Raw genomic sequence first — 12,956 nt, 5'->3', positions numbered from 1 at the left:
GCTACCAATTTCCCTTAAGGGCTAAACTTGACACTTTGAATAAAAAGAAGGGTTAAATAGTTGTACCTGAATTTCGGGATGTTACAAACTGTAACTGTTTTCATGAGCTTTTAGGACCAAATTTCATGATGTTATTTTCAAAAAGTAGATGTTTTTGAAAAGATAATCCAATAACAACTAGCCCATACGATGGGTGTTTCACCTAAGGTTTCCTTATTATACAAAACTTTACACTTCTATATAAGTGTTAGATAGTCTTAGTATGTTAAAATTTTACTTTAATTACAAAAGGTATGCATAAGTTGGGGTGATACACGAACCATGCTAAGTCTTGTCGTTAGTCGTCGGTGGCAAATACATTAGCTCGATGTGAAGAATGATTTTCCTCACTGTTACCTTCAAGAGTCTCTCTTCATACATCATCCACCATGGTTTCGTGATCCCTCAGCATCTCAACCATGTAGGTCATCTTTGATGCTCCTTATATGGCCTCAAGCAGCCCCTTATGCATGGTTCTATTGAATTTGTTCACTATATTTCCAGTATTGGTTTCCAGCATAACGAGTCCGACCGTTTTCTTTTTATTTACAAACAGGTCCGTGACATACTCACTCCTTTATGTCAATGGCATTGTTCTAACACCCTCTTCGACCCATAGCTATGCTTCAACATATCATCTTAGCTATGAGTTCTTTAATTTTTTTCCTTGGTCATTTAAAGTATCCTACAGAGAACCTTGAGAGAGTGAACATTCTCAAGTGTAAGCTCGATCGTGCTTTGGCTTCGTACTCTGGCTGATACTAAGTCTAAATTGGACTTGTTTGGTACTTCACTAGCTCTTACCTCTCCTATGTTGTTAAAAGGTAATATAAGTTGCAAACTTATCATTTGTGGTAATTGGTCATTTTCTGTTATTTATTGTTTGTAGAGGGGTGTTGTGGTATTTTTTGATATTGCAGGAGAAGTTTTATACGCGGGTTGTTTAGCCTGGATCCAGTTTGTTGCCCCGATGTATTTAATGTTGAAGTTCCAGTCATTTGGGGAGATATTCATTTTGTGTATCATTTTTCTCACTTGTTAGGTTCTCTCCAGTTTAGGGTTTTCTATTAGGGTTTTCAGTTCATCTTCTTTGATCTTGTATCAGTTTGTTCTTGAATAATCATTAGAGAGCTGAGAGTGATTGTAGTGAGGTTTCGTTTGTAAATCGTTTGATGTAAACCAACTGTTTCATGATTAAATGAAATGTTGATGTTGGGAAACTGTTGAGTTTATGCTTTCGTACATGGTATCAGAGCCATAGGCTTCGTCGTTTTCTTCGTTGGTGTTCATCAGAGGTTATTATCTTCTGAAGACGTCATAAAAGGTTGTTTCTAATCTTTTATCTATGTTTTCTTCTTTACCTGGTTACACAGATCTAAAAGGTTTTATAACTCTTTTGGATCTCTTACTAAATCTGATTTGTTTCAGTAGATCATTTCGATTTAGGGTTTTCTTTTATCGGATCTTATATTCGTTTCTTATGATTCTGGTACTGTGAGTTTTTCCGTGATTTCTTGCAAGGTCACTTCATCTGATCGATGTGTTGATCGCTTACTACGTGAACAATTATTGAACTGGAGTCGGCTGAACTTCGGTCGATTAATCTGTTTGTCTGAAATAACTCTCTAGGGGTCGGAGTTCATCACCAATAAACCCTAATTAGAGAACGGACAGATAGAGTCGATCCTTCGATTGCTTCGTCTTAATAGCACTGTGAGGGGTTTCTTGTTCCCTTTTTCCTCTCTTTTTCATATCTTGTGATTGGGAGATCCTGGTTGTCTTGTGTACACCAGTTAATTTTGTTTTTTACTCTGTATTGATTGTCTTGGGCCCCGACAAACGTGGTGACCATCTGGACTTTAAGTCAATACATGAGTCTGTTTTTGTTGTTCTTATGAGTGTCTGATTAGTTGGTTACTCTGTTGTTTGCTTGTTGTTGTTCTCTTTTGAGCTTTGTTTGTGACTTGTTGTTCTTTCTTTTTAAATGACTGGAGCAACTGATTCTCCAGGAGGAAGTGGAAAGGATGATTCAATTATTTTTGATGATCCTCTCTATGCTCATCCTTCTGATAATGCTACAACAACTATTGTTACTGTGAAACTAACTGGAAATGAAAATTTTTGTATTTGGAGGAGCTCTATGTCTAGGGCCCTTAAGGCTAGAAACAAACTAGGGTTTGTAGATGGCACTTTTAAAAGGGATAAAGTTGAAACAAATAAAGAATCAAAATGGGAAAGGGCAAATGTTGTTGTGTGTTCTTGGTTATTGTCCTCTATTAGTGATTCAATATATGCTAGTCATGCTTATTCTGATAATGCTCAAGAAATTTGGGAAAACTTATTTGAAACCTATAATAAAGCTGATGGGTTTGTAGTTTTTAATGTTCATCAAAGAATTAATTCTTTAAAACAAAATGGTATATCTGTTTCTGATTACTTTAATAAACTAGATGCTTTGTGGAAGGAGTTTGATGGTTTAACTAGTCTTACAGAATGTACATGTGAGGCTGCTGTTAAACTAAATGATCACTCTAAACTAATGAAACTCATGCAATTTCTTAGTGGTTTGGATGAGTCTTATAACCAAGTTAAGAGTCATATATTGCTTATGGATCCTCTTCCCAATGTCAAAACTGCTTTTTCAATCATATCTCGTGAAGAGTCTCTTCAAAGGAATGGATCCCTTTCTAATGACTCTCAATCTGGTCCCAAGAATCAACCTAGTGCTTTTAATAGTAAATTCAATAATAAATTTTCTGGTAATTCTGGTAATAAAAACAAAGGTTCAGCTATTCAGTGTAAAAATTGTGGATTAAAAGGACACACTATTGAAAAATTTTATAAACTAATTGGGTACCCAAAGGATTATAAACCTAGGAGTGATGTTAGTCAAAATAGTCAAGTTAAAAGTTTTAATGCAAATTCATCTGTTGTTACTCCTGGATCATCTGATCCTGGAGAGTCTGAATTTTGTCAACTTACTAAGGATCAATATGCCAAGTTTCTTAGTCTAATAGGTGAAAGAAAGTCCAATGAGGAAGCATCTGTCAGTTCTAATATGGCAGGTACTTGCTTGTTTAATGTTTTTAATTCATCTTATAATGGTAATAAATGGATTGTTGATTCTAGTGCTAGTCAACATATGATAGCATCAGAATCTCTTTTGCATGATACAGTGGATGTATCTAAGCTCAATCTTCTTGTTAGTCATCCTAATGAAACTTGTGCTAAAATAGAAAAAATTGGAAACTTAAATGTTTCAAACTCCTTAACTCTTTTTGATGTGTTTGTTGTTCCTGAGTTAATGTAAATTTGATGTCAGTTCACAAGATTTGTAAAGATAATAAGTGTGAGGTTGTTTTTAATGAACATAGTTGTAAAATTCAGGATTTACACTCAAAGGAGATGGTGGGGAATGGTAGTGAATCTGGAGGTCTCTATTATGTTGATAGTGTACCTTCTGGTAATTCCTTTAGCTCTAATTCTGTTGTATGTTATTTTTCTAAATTAACATGGCATAGTAGACTTGGTCATCATTCTGATCAAGCTCTGGATTCTTTAAAAACACATCTTAAATTTGGAAATGAGTCCTTACCTCCATGTGATGTTTGCCATAAAGCTAAACAAACAAGGAGTTCCTTTCCAACTAGTCAACATATCACTTCTTGTTTAGGTGAACTTATTCACCTAGATGTGTGGGGTCCCTATAGAGTGATCACTTCAGAAGGTTTTAAGTTCTTTCTTACTATAGTGGATGATTTCACTAGGGCAACTTGGATTTACCTGCTTAAGTCTAAAAGTGAAGTTTTTTCTTGTGTTACTACATTCTTTAATCTTTTATTAAATCAATTTGAAGTTAAGATTAAAAAGGTTAGGTCTGATAATGGGACTGAGTTTATAAATCATAACATGAAAACTTTTTTTGAAAATAGAGGTGTTATTCATCAAACTTCTTGTATTCATACACCTCAACAAAATGGGGTGGTTGAAAGAAAACATAGACATATTTTAAATGTATCTAGGTCTTTAATGTTTCAGTCAGGACTGCCATTGACTTTTTTGGGGTGATTCTATTTTAACAACAGTTTTTTTGATTAATAGAACTCCCACTTCTGTATTAAAAGGAGCCTCTCCTTATGAACTTGTTTATAAGTCTATTCCTAGCTTTGATAAACTTCGTGTTTTTGGTTGTCTATGTTTTGCAACAAAACTGAATAATTTTGACAAATTTTCTGAACGTGCTGAAAAATGTGTTTTACTTGGCTATTCTTTAGAACAAAAGGGTTATAAGGTTTTGAGTCTTGATTCAAATTTTGTCTTTGTTTCCAGGGATGTCAAATTTTACGAATCTGTTTTTCCATTCAAGCTTAAACCTTTAATTGGTGATAAAACTACTATTTTGGATAATCCAAGTGACCCATTTTCCTATGATGACCCTCATTTATCTAGTTCTCTTCAAGAAAACAGTAGTTTAGGTGACTTAGGAATAACCCTTCAGTCTGAAGGTACTAGAGCAGTTCATAACCTGGCTGAGACCCCTAATGATGAGGTCAACAACCAGAGTGACAAGGCACATATGCAACAGAATGTTGTGGATGTTCCTAGTTCATCAACTATGTCTGAGGATAGTATTTTAGAACAAATTAATCCTTCTGATGATCACTTGTTAGGTACTACTCGATCTGGTAGAAATGTTCGTTTACCAACAAGATTTAATGATTTTGTTGTGGAAAGTTCTCGCAAGTATGGATTAGAAAAATCTGTGAATTATTCTTTGTTAACCAATGATAGTAAATGCTTTGTGTCTAATCTTAATAAAACATTTGAACCTAGTACTTATTCAGAAGCTTCTACTGATCCAAATTGGATCAAAGCCATGAATGAGGAAATGGAAGCCTTATATAGAAATCATACTTGGGATATTGTTGATCTTCCCAAAGACAGAAATCCTATTGGCTGTCGTTGGATCTATAAAATTAAGTACAAATCTAATGGTGAGGTTGAGAGATATAAAGCTAGACTAGTTGCTAAAGGGTATAATCAAAGAGAAGGAATAGATTATGAAGAAACTTTTTCTCCTGTTGCTAAGATTGTTACTGTTAGGATTGTTATTTGTGTGGTTGTTAATAATTTGTGGCCTCTCTATCAATTGGATGTTAATAATGCTTTTTTATATGGTGACTTAATTGAAGATGTTTATATGACTTTTCCAGAAGGTTATCATACTAAAAATGATAGTAGAGTGTGTAAACTGGTTAAGTCTTTGTATGGATTAAAGCAGGCTCCACGAAAATGGAATGAAAAATTATGTTCATCTTTATTAGGTTTTGGTTTTGTTCAAAGTTTAAATGACTATTCTTTATTTGTTCGATCAAAAAATAACACCATTGTCATTTTACTAGTTTATGTAGATGATATAATTCTAACTGGTAATAGCATTGTAGAAATTGAAAATGTAAAATTGTTTCTTAAGTCACAATTTAGAATTAAAGATTTAGGTTTATTGAAATATTTTTTGGGAATTGAAGTTTTAGCTACTGGTAGTGGTGTTTGCTTAAATCAAAGGAAATATTGTTTGGAGTTATTACATGAGTTTGGTATGCTGGGTTGTAAGCCTATTAAAACTCCTTTGGAAGTTATTTTTGTGTTTAATAGAGATTGTGATGATAATTCAGATCTTGTAAGTAATATAACTGAATTTCAAAAACTCATAGGGAAACTGATTTATCTCACTGTTACTAGACCTGATATTAGTTATGTTGTTCAAGTGTTAAGTCAATTTATGCATAAGCCCAGGAAATCACATCTAAATGTTGCTTTCAGATTATTAAGATACTTAAAAGAATGTCCTGGAAAAGGTGTTTTATTTTCTAAATCTAATAGTTTTGATATTGTTGGTTATGTGGATGCTGATTAGGCAAAGTGTTTATCAACTAGAAGGTCTGTTTCTGGATATTTGGTATATTTAGGTGGTACTCTTATTTCTTGGAAGAGTAAGAAACAAAGCATAGTGTCCAGATCCTCAACTGAATCTGAATATCGTGCTTTGGGTTCTGTAACATGTGAAGTGTTGTGGGTTTTAAAAGTTTTAAATGATCTTGGTTTTAAAAATTTAACTCCTGTTAAATTGTTTTGTGATAATGAATCTGCAATTAAATTAGCTTTAAATCCAGTATTTCATGAAAAAACAAAACATTTTGAAATTGATGTTCACTTTGTGAGAGAACAAATTGAAAGTGGTGTTTTGAAATTATTTAAGATTGATTCTTCTAATCAAAATGCAGATATTTTAACTAAGTCATTAAATTCTTTTCAACATGAGTACTTGTCAAAAAGACTTGGACTTTTAAATTTGTTTTCTGGAAACTGATTTTTTTTCAAATAATAAGTTTGAGAGGGGGTGTTAAAAGGTAATATAAGTTGCAAACTTATCATTTGTGGTAATTGGTCATTTTCTGTTATTTATTGTTTGTAGAGGGGTGTTGTGGTATTTTTTGATATTGCAGGAGAAGTTTTATACGCGGGTTGTTTAGCCTGGATCCAGTTTGTTGCCCCAATGTATTTAATGTTGAAGTTTCAGTCATTTGGGGAGATATTCATTTTGTGTATCATTTTTCTCACTTGTTAGGTTCTCTCCAGTTTAGGGTTTTCTATTAGGGTTTTCAGTTCATCTTCTTTGATCTTGTATCAGTTTGTTCTTGAATAATCATTAGAGAGCTGAGAGTGATTGTAGTGAGGTTTCGTTTGTAAATCGTTTGATGTAAACCAACTGTTTCATGATTAAATGAAATGTTGATGTTGGGAAACTGTTGAGTTTATGCTTTCGTACATATGTTGTTCAACAAATTTGTCTTCCATAGATGATCCTCCTGAGACCCACTTTGGCACTTTAAAAGTGTATATTATAGTATTTTAGTCACAACCTACATATTCATGCCTCTAACACCATGAGTCTTATTGCATATTTTGATGCAGACGGATGCCTTTAATTTTTATTTTTATTTTGGTAGTTATTAATTAAAGAGCTTTTCGTAAAACTTCTAAGAAAAAGTGTCTTTGGCATGCATGACTAGTAACCAGCAATTTCTGTTAAACAAGTGACATGTTCAGGATCGAAATATTGTGAGATAAAGTAGTGAACGAGTGATATGCATGTTTTCCTAACATCTCAAAAGCTAGTCCATTTGCTTTATTGCCTACCATGGATGTGATTTACTTTATATCCTATATATAGAAAAGTTTACTTATTTAATAATTATTAGTATGCATCCGTCAGCTGGTTAACCCTAAGATGTTACAGTCGTGCCCGAAAGAACGAATGTCACAGATAGTGGTAGGAAAAGTCATACAAGTAGACGACATCACTATATCACATGTAACGCGCCTTACTAAATGTTCATGAAGCAGTCTCTATTTTGCTTTATCTCATGAAATACACGCACCCACAAATGTCTCCATCAAATTCAGTATTTAGTATTTACCACGTCTCTCTTCGCTCCTTTTTATAAGTAACCATCGTGCACAGCTTCCCACAACACATGCAAAACGCAAATGGCTTCATTACAACTTCCTGTTAATTCAACAGTAACACACCGCCCTCATTTCGTGTTGTTTCCCTTCATGTCCAAAGGCCACACCATCCCATTACTCCACCTAGCCCAACTTCTCACAAACCGTGGCATTACAGTCACTGTCTTCACCACCAAAGCCAACCGACCTTTCATCGCTCAGTTTCTTGACAGATGCCCGGATGCTTCAATCATTGACCTGCCATTCCCTAATGATGTTGAAGGAATAGATAAAGGTATAGAGAGCACCGATAAGCTCCCTACTATGTCCCTCTTCAGGCCATTTGTCACTGCAACCAAGCTCATGCAGCCTTACTTTGAACAAGCACTCAAGAATCTCTCTCATGTCACGTGTATCGTTTCTGATGGGTTTTTAAGTTGGACACTCGCATCGGCTAAAAAATTTGGAATCCCTCGCCTCTCGTTTTATGGTATGAACAACTATGTAGGTGCTGTGACTCGGGAGGTGGTTTCAAACAGGCTCTTTTCAGGGCCTGAGTCAGATGACGAGCTGATCATGGTCCCGAGGTTCCCATGGATCAAAGTCACTAGGAATGACTTTGATGAGCCGTTTAACCAGAGGAACCCAACGGGTCCTTACATTGACTTTATAACGGAAACTGTCATAGCATCGGCTAATAGCTATGGCTTGATTACAAACAGCTTCTACGAGCTCGAGCCACTGTTTTTAGACGTTTTGAACCGTGAGTCTAAGCCCAAAGCTTGGTGTGTCGGACCCCTTTGCTTGGCTGTGACCGAGTCACTGCCAATGGTTGACCGGAAGCCTGAATGGATTCAGTGGCTGGATCAAAAGCTAGCTAAAGGATGCTCGGTTTTATACGTAGCATTCGGTTCTCAAGCAGAGATATCATCGAAACAGTTGGAAGAGATATCAAAGGGTTTAGAAGAATCCCAAGTGAATTTCTTGTGGGTGGTGAGGAAGTGTGAGACGAGTGTTTATGACGAGCTACAAGAAAGAGTGGGGAAAAGAGGGATGATTGTAAGAGAATGGGTTGACCAAAGGGAGATTTTAAAGCACGAGAGCGTAAAAGGGTTTGTAAGCCACTGTGGTTGGAACTCAGTGTTGGAGAGCATATGTTCAGAGGTTCCGATACTAGCGTGGCCAATGATGGCTGAGCAACCTCTGAATGCAAGAATGGTGGTGGAGGAGATTAAGATCGGTTTACGGGTTGAGACATGTGATGGATCAGTGAAAGGGTTTGTAACATCAGAAGGGTTAAAGAAAATGGTGAAGGAGCTCATGGAGGGTGAAAAGGGGAAAGAGATAAGGAAAAAGGTGAAGGAGATTGGTGAGGCTGCAAAGGAAGCAATGGCAGAAGGTGGATCATCTTGGCGGACATTGAACGAGCTCATAGATGAGTTACAGGCCGTTAGATCAAACTCCAAGTGAATGATCTCATTTTTGGCTTTTTGCACATCATAATGTAAACAAATATATATATATATATATATATATATATATATATATATATATATATATATATATATATATATTTCAAATGTCATAAAGATACAACAATACCATGTCTATGCACAAAGCATATGATATAAAGAAAGAAAGAAGAGAGACATTGAACTACAACCATGCTGGATTCTTGAGATGAGTGACAACAGCCTTGACTTGTAGGTAGTTACTGAGACTATAAACTCCCTTTTCTCTCCCATGTCCACTCATCTTATACCCACCAAAAGGAATTGCAGCATCAAAAATATCAAAACAGTTAATCCACACAGTTCCCGCTTTCAGTGCACGTGATAATGTATTAGCAGTATCAAGATTCTGTGTAAAAACACCAGCAGCTAGTCCAAATTGAGTATCATTTGACCTTCGAATAACCTCTTTGATCCCCCTGTTTAATAATAAAACAATAAGTAAATAGAAAAAAAAAAAAAAAAAGTGAACATATTTTGATGGATGATAGCTTACTTGAATTTTAGAATCGATTGCACTGGTCCAAAGATCTCTTCTTTTGCAATGAGCATGTCATCCTGGACATTTGAGAAAACAGTGGGTTGGATATAGTATCCTTTCAACCCAAATCTTTCACCTCCAGTTTCAAGGGTAGCACCATTGTCAACACCAGATCTTATGTACTTCAAGATCTTCTCAAATTGATCAGAATCAACCTAAAGTATGAATAAAACTCAAGCTTCCAACTTGAAATGAAAAAAATAAAATGTTTAAATAATTATAAGAGGCAATATATATAATATACCTGAGGACCTTGTTCAACACCTTTCTTAAAAGGATCGCCGACCACACGTTGAAAAGCACGAGCTTTTGCCTTTTCTAGAAACTCATCATAAACACGTTCATGTACATATGTACGTGATCCAGCACAACAACATTGGCCCTGTAAATAATAAATATCAGTAATTAAACTGTGTTTGATGTTTTTATTTATTTATTTTAGTTTATGGAGGAAAGTTGGTTGCCATTTGAGGGAATGAAAAAACCTGATTGTAGAAAAGAGCATTGTGTGCCAGGTCAACAGCTTCATCAACATTGGCATCTTCACACACAATGAAAGGAGATTTCCCACCGAGTTCTAAAGTCACTGGTTTAAGATTGCTTTTTGCAGCCAATCCGAGTACAATTTTACCAGTTTCAGTGGATCCTGTGAAAGCAAGCTGCATAAAAAGCTTTCAAGTTAACATTGATATAAATGATAAATAGGGTAAGTTACATTTTTGGTCCTTGTGTATAGCTGATTTTTGCAATTTTGGCTTAAGGTCTTTATTTGAGATTCTAGTAAAGTTTGAGGGAACAAAAGCATTACAACAAAAAAGGACCAAAACTGCAAGGGAAAACTTTTGGGGATCAAAACTGAAAATAAACTATACTAATGGACCAAAAATGTAATTTACTAATATGATTTGATTTAAAAGATGGTATACAGACCTTATCCACATCCATATGGCTAGCAAGAGCAGCACCAGCACTGGGACCATAACCAGACACAATATTCAATACACCAGGAGGAAGACCTGCCTGTCATTTGCAATCAACATAGAATGTCAAATAGAGGAGAATAGCAGTGTACTTTACTCTCACTACCGATATGGGCAATGTATTTTATCATTTACACATAATAGCATCATACTTATATGTTGCTATATCATACCATTTACCCTTAAAAAAAAAATATTACCTCATGGAAAAGCTTTGAAACATAGAGGGCAGACAATGGTGTCTGTTCAGCGGTTTTAAGTACTATAGTGTTACCACATGCAAGTGCGGGCCCAACTTTCCAGGCATACATAAGAAGAGGGAAGTTCCATGGTATAATCTGCCCTGCAACACCGATAGGTTCATGTAGAGTCTGGACATGATAGGGTCCATCAGCTTGAATTGTGAGGCCATGGATTTTATCAGCCCAACCTATGAAAGATCACAACAGAAACCAAGAAAGATGATAACTTTTAGAATTTTGAAGATAGTTTATGTAATTAGATTCTGTTTTGAAATTTGAATCTACCACTGCTTACCAGCATAATACCGGAAAAGACGAATGAATAATGGTATTTCATCTCCAGCTGCCTGTTCATATGGCTTCCCGTTATCCCAAACTTCAAGAGCTGTTATTTCATCAGCATGTTGCTCAACCAAATCAGCAAAACGCAACAATATTCGAGATCTTTCCTGGAAACATATATACAATATTCATTAGTTCTAATGATTAGAATGATGAAAAGAATGAAGAAATAGTTAAATAGAAAGCTTACATAAGCTGTCATTCGAGGCCAGGGACCTTCATCAAATGCTTTCCTTGCTGCAGACACTGCACGATTAACATCTTCTATATCGCCTTCAGCAACATTGGCAATCAATTGCCCTGTTCTGGGGTCTAAGGTTGGAAAAGTCTTCCCTGAGCCACAGATGGGTTGATATTAGTTCTTCAACATACTTGAGTTGTGCACAGTAACAAAAAGACACACTGTATTGAAGAGCTTACCTGATGCTGCATCCACAAATTGTCCATTGATGAGGAGCTTGGTGTATTCAACCTTGACAGGTGGAATTATTGGTTCTTCTAAAGCAGCAGCTGTACTAAACCTACCGATGCCTCTGCCTCTCCCAGAGATGCGGTCTGATTCATCAGATTGATCATCAAAATGAGTTAGCCTCAGTAACAATATGAAAATGGTAAGAATAGTCAACCCACTGAGGTACTTGTTTTGACTAGAAATCAAAAAGGCAATGATACCAACTTTTTGTTCAAGTTAACAGTTCAAAAGCACATTCACACCAACCTTTAGATTTACTGTTATTATCAAGTGCAAAGAAAATCTATTTAAGAAATTGTTGAGGTGAATCCATATATCAGTCCAAAAAAATATGAAATCGAACAAAATCTTCGATTATAACAGTTTTGAAGAGTAACTATTAGAGAAACTTAAAATGATCGCACGATCTCAAGGAAAAAAGCATAATTGAGTAAGAATTTATGAGCAAAATCTAGAAACATTTCGTTTAACCTAACGATCGTAAGAGAGCAGGAGCGTAAGAAGAAGAAAGCAGCGACGACATTCTCCGAGCAGCCATTTCTGCAAAAAGTAAAGATCAGCGCTAGCAATGATATGTATATATAAACGTTAAGAGATCAAACTAAGTACGCTCCAAAAAGGTTTGTTTAGTTGAGAATCGTGAAGCTGATGCAGCATCAGGATAATCACAAAGAGACGATTCAACGGATTACCTCTGAAAAAGTTGGAACAGCCAGCGTATCAAGTGCGACTCCTGTTTTCAGTCTATATCCTCACCACCAAACTAGTCATGAATAGACAGTAGACTATTAAACACTACATACAAAAATAGATATAAATCATAAATGAACACTACCTACGGAAATAAATAAATGAGATATTGACTTTTTTTCTAAAAAATATCATAATATGTCGATGATATTGGAAATTTTGAATTTTTGGATATTATACAATCCTTTAATTATGAGGAAAAATATGAAATAGAGCTTTTTCTAAAAAAAAAATACAAAAATACCTCACAAAGTAACAGAAATAGTACACTGTAACATTTATAGAAACAGACCCTGTAAAAAATAGCTACAGATCTGGTCCTTGTTATTTAGAAAGTTATATAAATGGTCCCTGGAAAAAATTAAGGGTTACAAAAATAGTCCTTGTAAGAAATAGTTACAAAATGGTCTTTGTTAAGAAGTACATACATAAATAGTCCTATGTAATAATGATATTACAAAAATGGTCCTTGTAAGAAATAGTTACAAAATGGTCTTTGTTAAGAAGTACATACATAAATAGTCCTATGTAATAATGATATTACAACAATGGTCCCCGTATAACTACAAG

General features: G+C 35.2%; 2 protein-coding genes across 3 annotated transcripts; one reads left to right on the top strand and one right to left on the bottom strand.

Annotated features, from left to right (window-relative positions):
• Nucleotides 1-7,559: 7,559 nt before the first annotated feature.
• On the top strand, nucleotides 7,560-9,525 carry LOC145160539 (UDP-glycosyltransferase 90A1-like). Its single transcript, XM_079079782.1, has one exon. The coding sequence runs from the start codon at nucleotides 7,591-7,593 to the stop codon at nucleotides 9,016-9,018; it is 1,428 nt and encodes a 475-aa protein (XP_078935908.1). The 5' UTR covers nucleotides 7,560-7,590; the 3' UTR covers nucleotides 9,019-9,525.
• LOC145160538 (benzaldehyde dehydrogenase, mitochondrial-like) lies at nucleotides 9,096-12,468 on the bottom strand. Of its 2 annotated transcripts, XM_079079780.1 has the most exons (11): nucleotides 12,329-12,468; nucleotides 12,108-12,176; nucleotides 11,585-11,719; nucleotides 11,355-11,497; nucleotides 11,118-11,271; nucleotides 10,781-11,010; nucleotides 10,531-10,620; nucleotides 10,086-10,259; nucleotides 9,845-9,982; nucleotides 9,556-9,755; nucleotides 9,096-9,478 (listed from the first exon to the last, which is right to left on the bottom strand). In XM_079079780.1, exons 2-11 carry the CDS (start codon nucleotides 12,172-12,174, stop codon nucleotides 9,205-9,207), a joined length of 1,605 nt encoding a protein of 534 aa, XP_078935906.1. In that variant the 5' UTR covers nucleotides 12,175-12,176; nucleotides 12,329-12,468; the 3' UTR covers nucleotides 9,096-9,204. The 2 variants fall into 2 exon arrangements, with proteins under 2 accessions (XP_078935906.1, XP_078935907.1); XM_079079781.1 differs by lacking the exon at nucleotides 12,329-12,468 and having other exon boundaries at nucleotides 12,108-12,294.
• Nucleotides 12,469-12,956: the final 488 nt, after the last annotated feature.

Source organism: Lactuca virosa, chromosome 2, assembly GCF_052849685.1.
Source record: "Lactuca virosa cultivar CGN04683 chromosome 2, Lactuca_virosa_CGN04683_v6, whole genome shotgun sequence".
Taxonomy (NCBI): domain Eukaryota; kingdom Viridiplantae; phylum Streptophyta; class Magnoliopsida; order Asterales; family Asteraceae; genus Lactuca; species Lactuca virosa.
Note: the sequence above shows the minus strand (reverse complement) of the source record. Positions and strands in the feature narration are given on the sequence as shown.

Excerpts from the sequence above, each read along its gene's own strand:
- LOC145160539 (XM_079079782.1), top strand. The coding sequence starts at position 7,591 with ATGGCTTCATTACAACTTCCTGTTAATTCAACAGTAACACACCGCCCT.
- LOC145160538 (XM_079079780.1), bottom strand. The coding sequence starts at position 12,174 with ATGGCTGCTCGGAGAATGTCGTCGCTGCTTTCTTCTTCTTACGCTCCT. Across the intron at positions 11,272-11,354 it reads GGCCTCGAATGACAGCTTAT|GAAAGATCTCGAATATTGTT; the intron begins GTAAGCTTTCTA and ends ATATGTTTCCAG. Across the intron at positions 10,260-10,530 it reads GCCATATGGATGTGGATAAG|CTTGCTTTCACAGGATCCAC; the intron begins GTCTGTATACCA and ends CTTTTTATGCAG.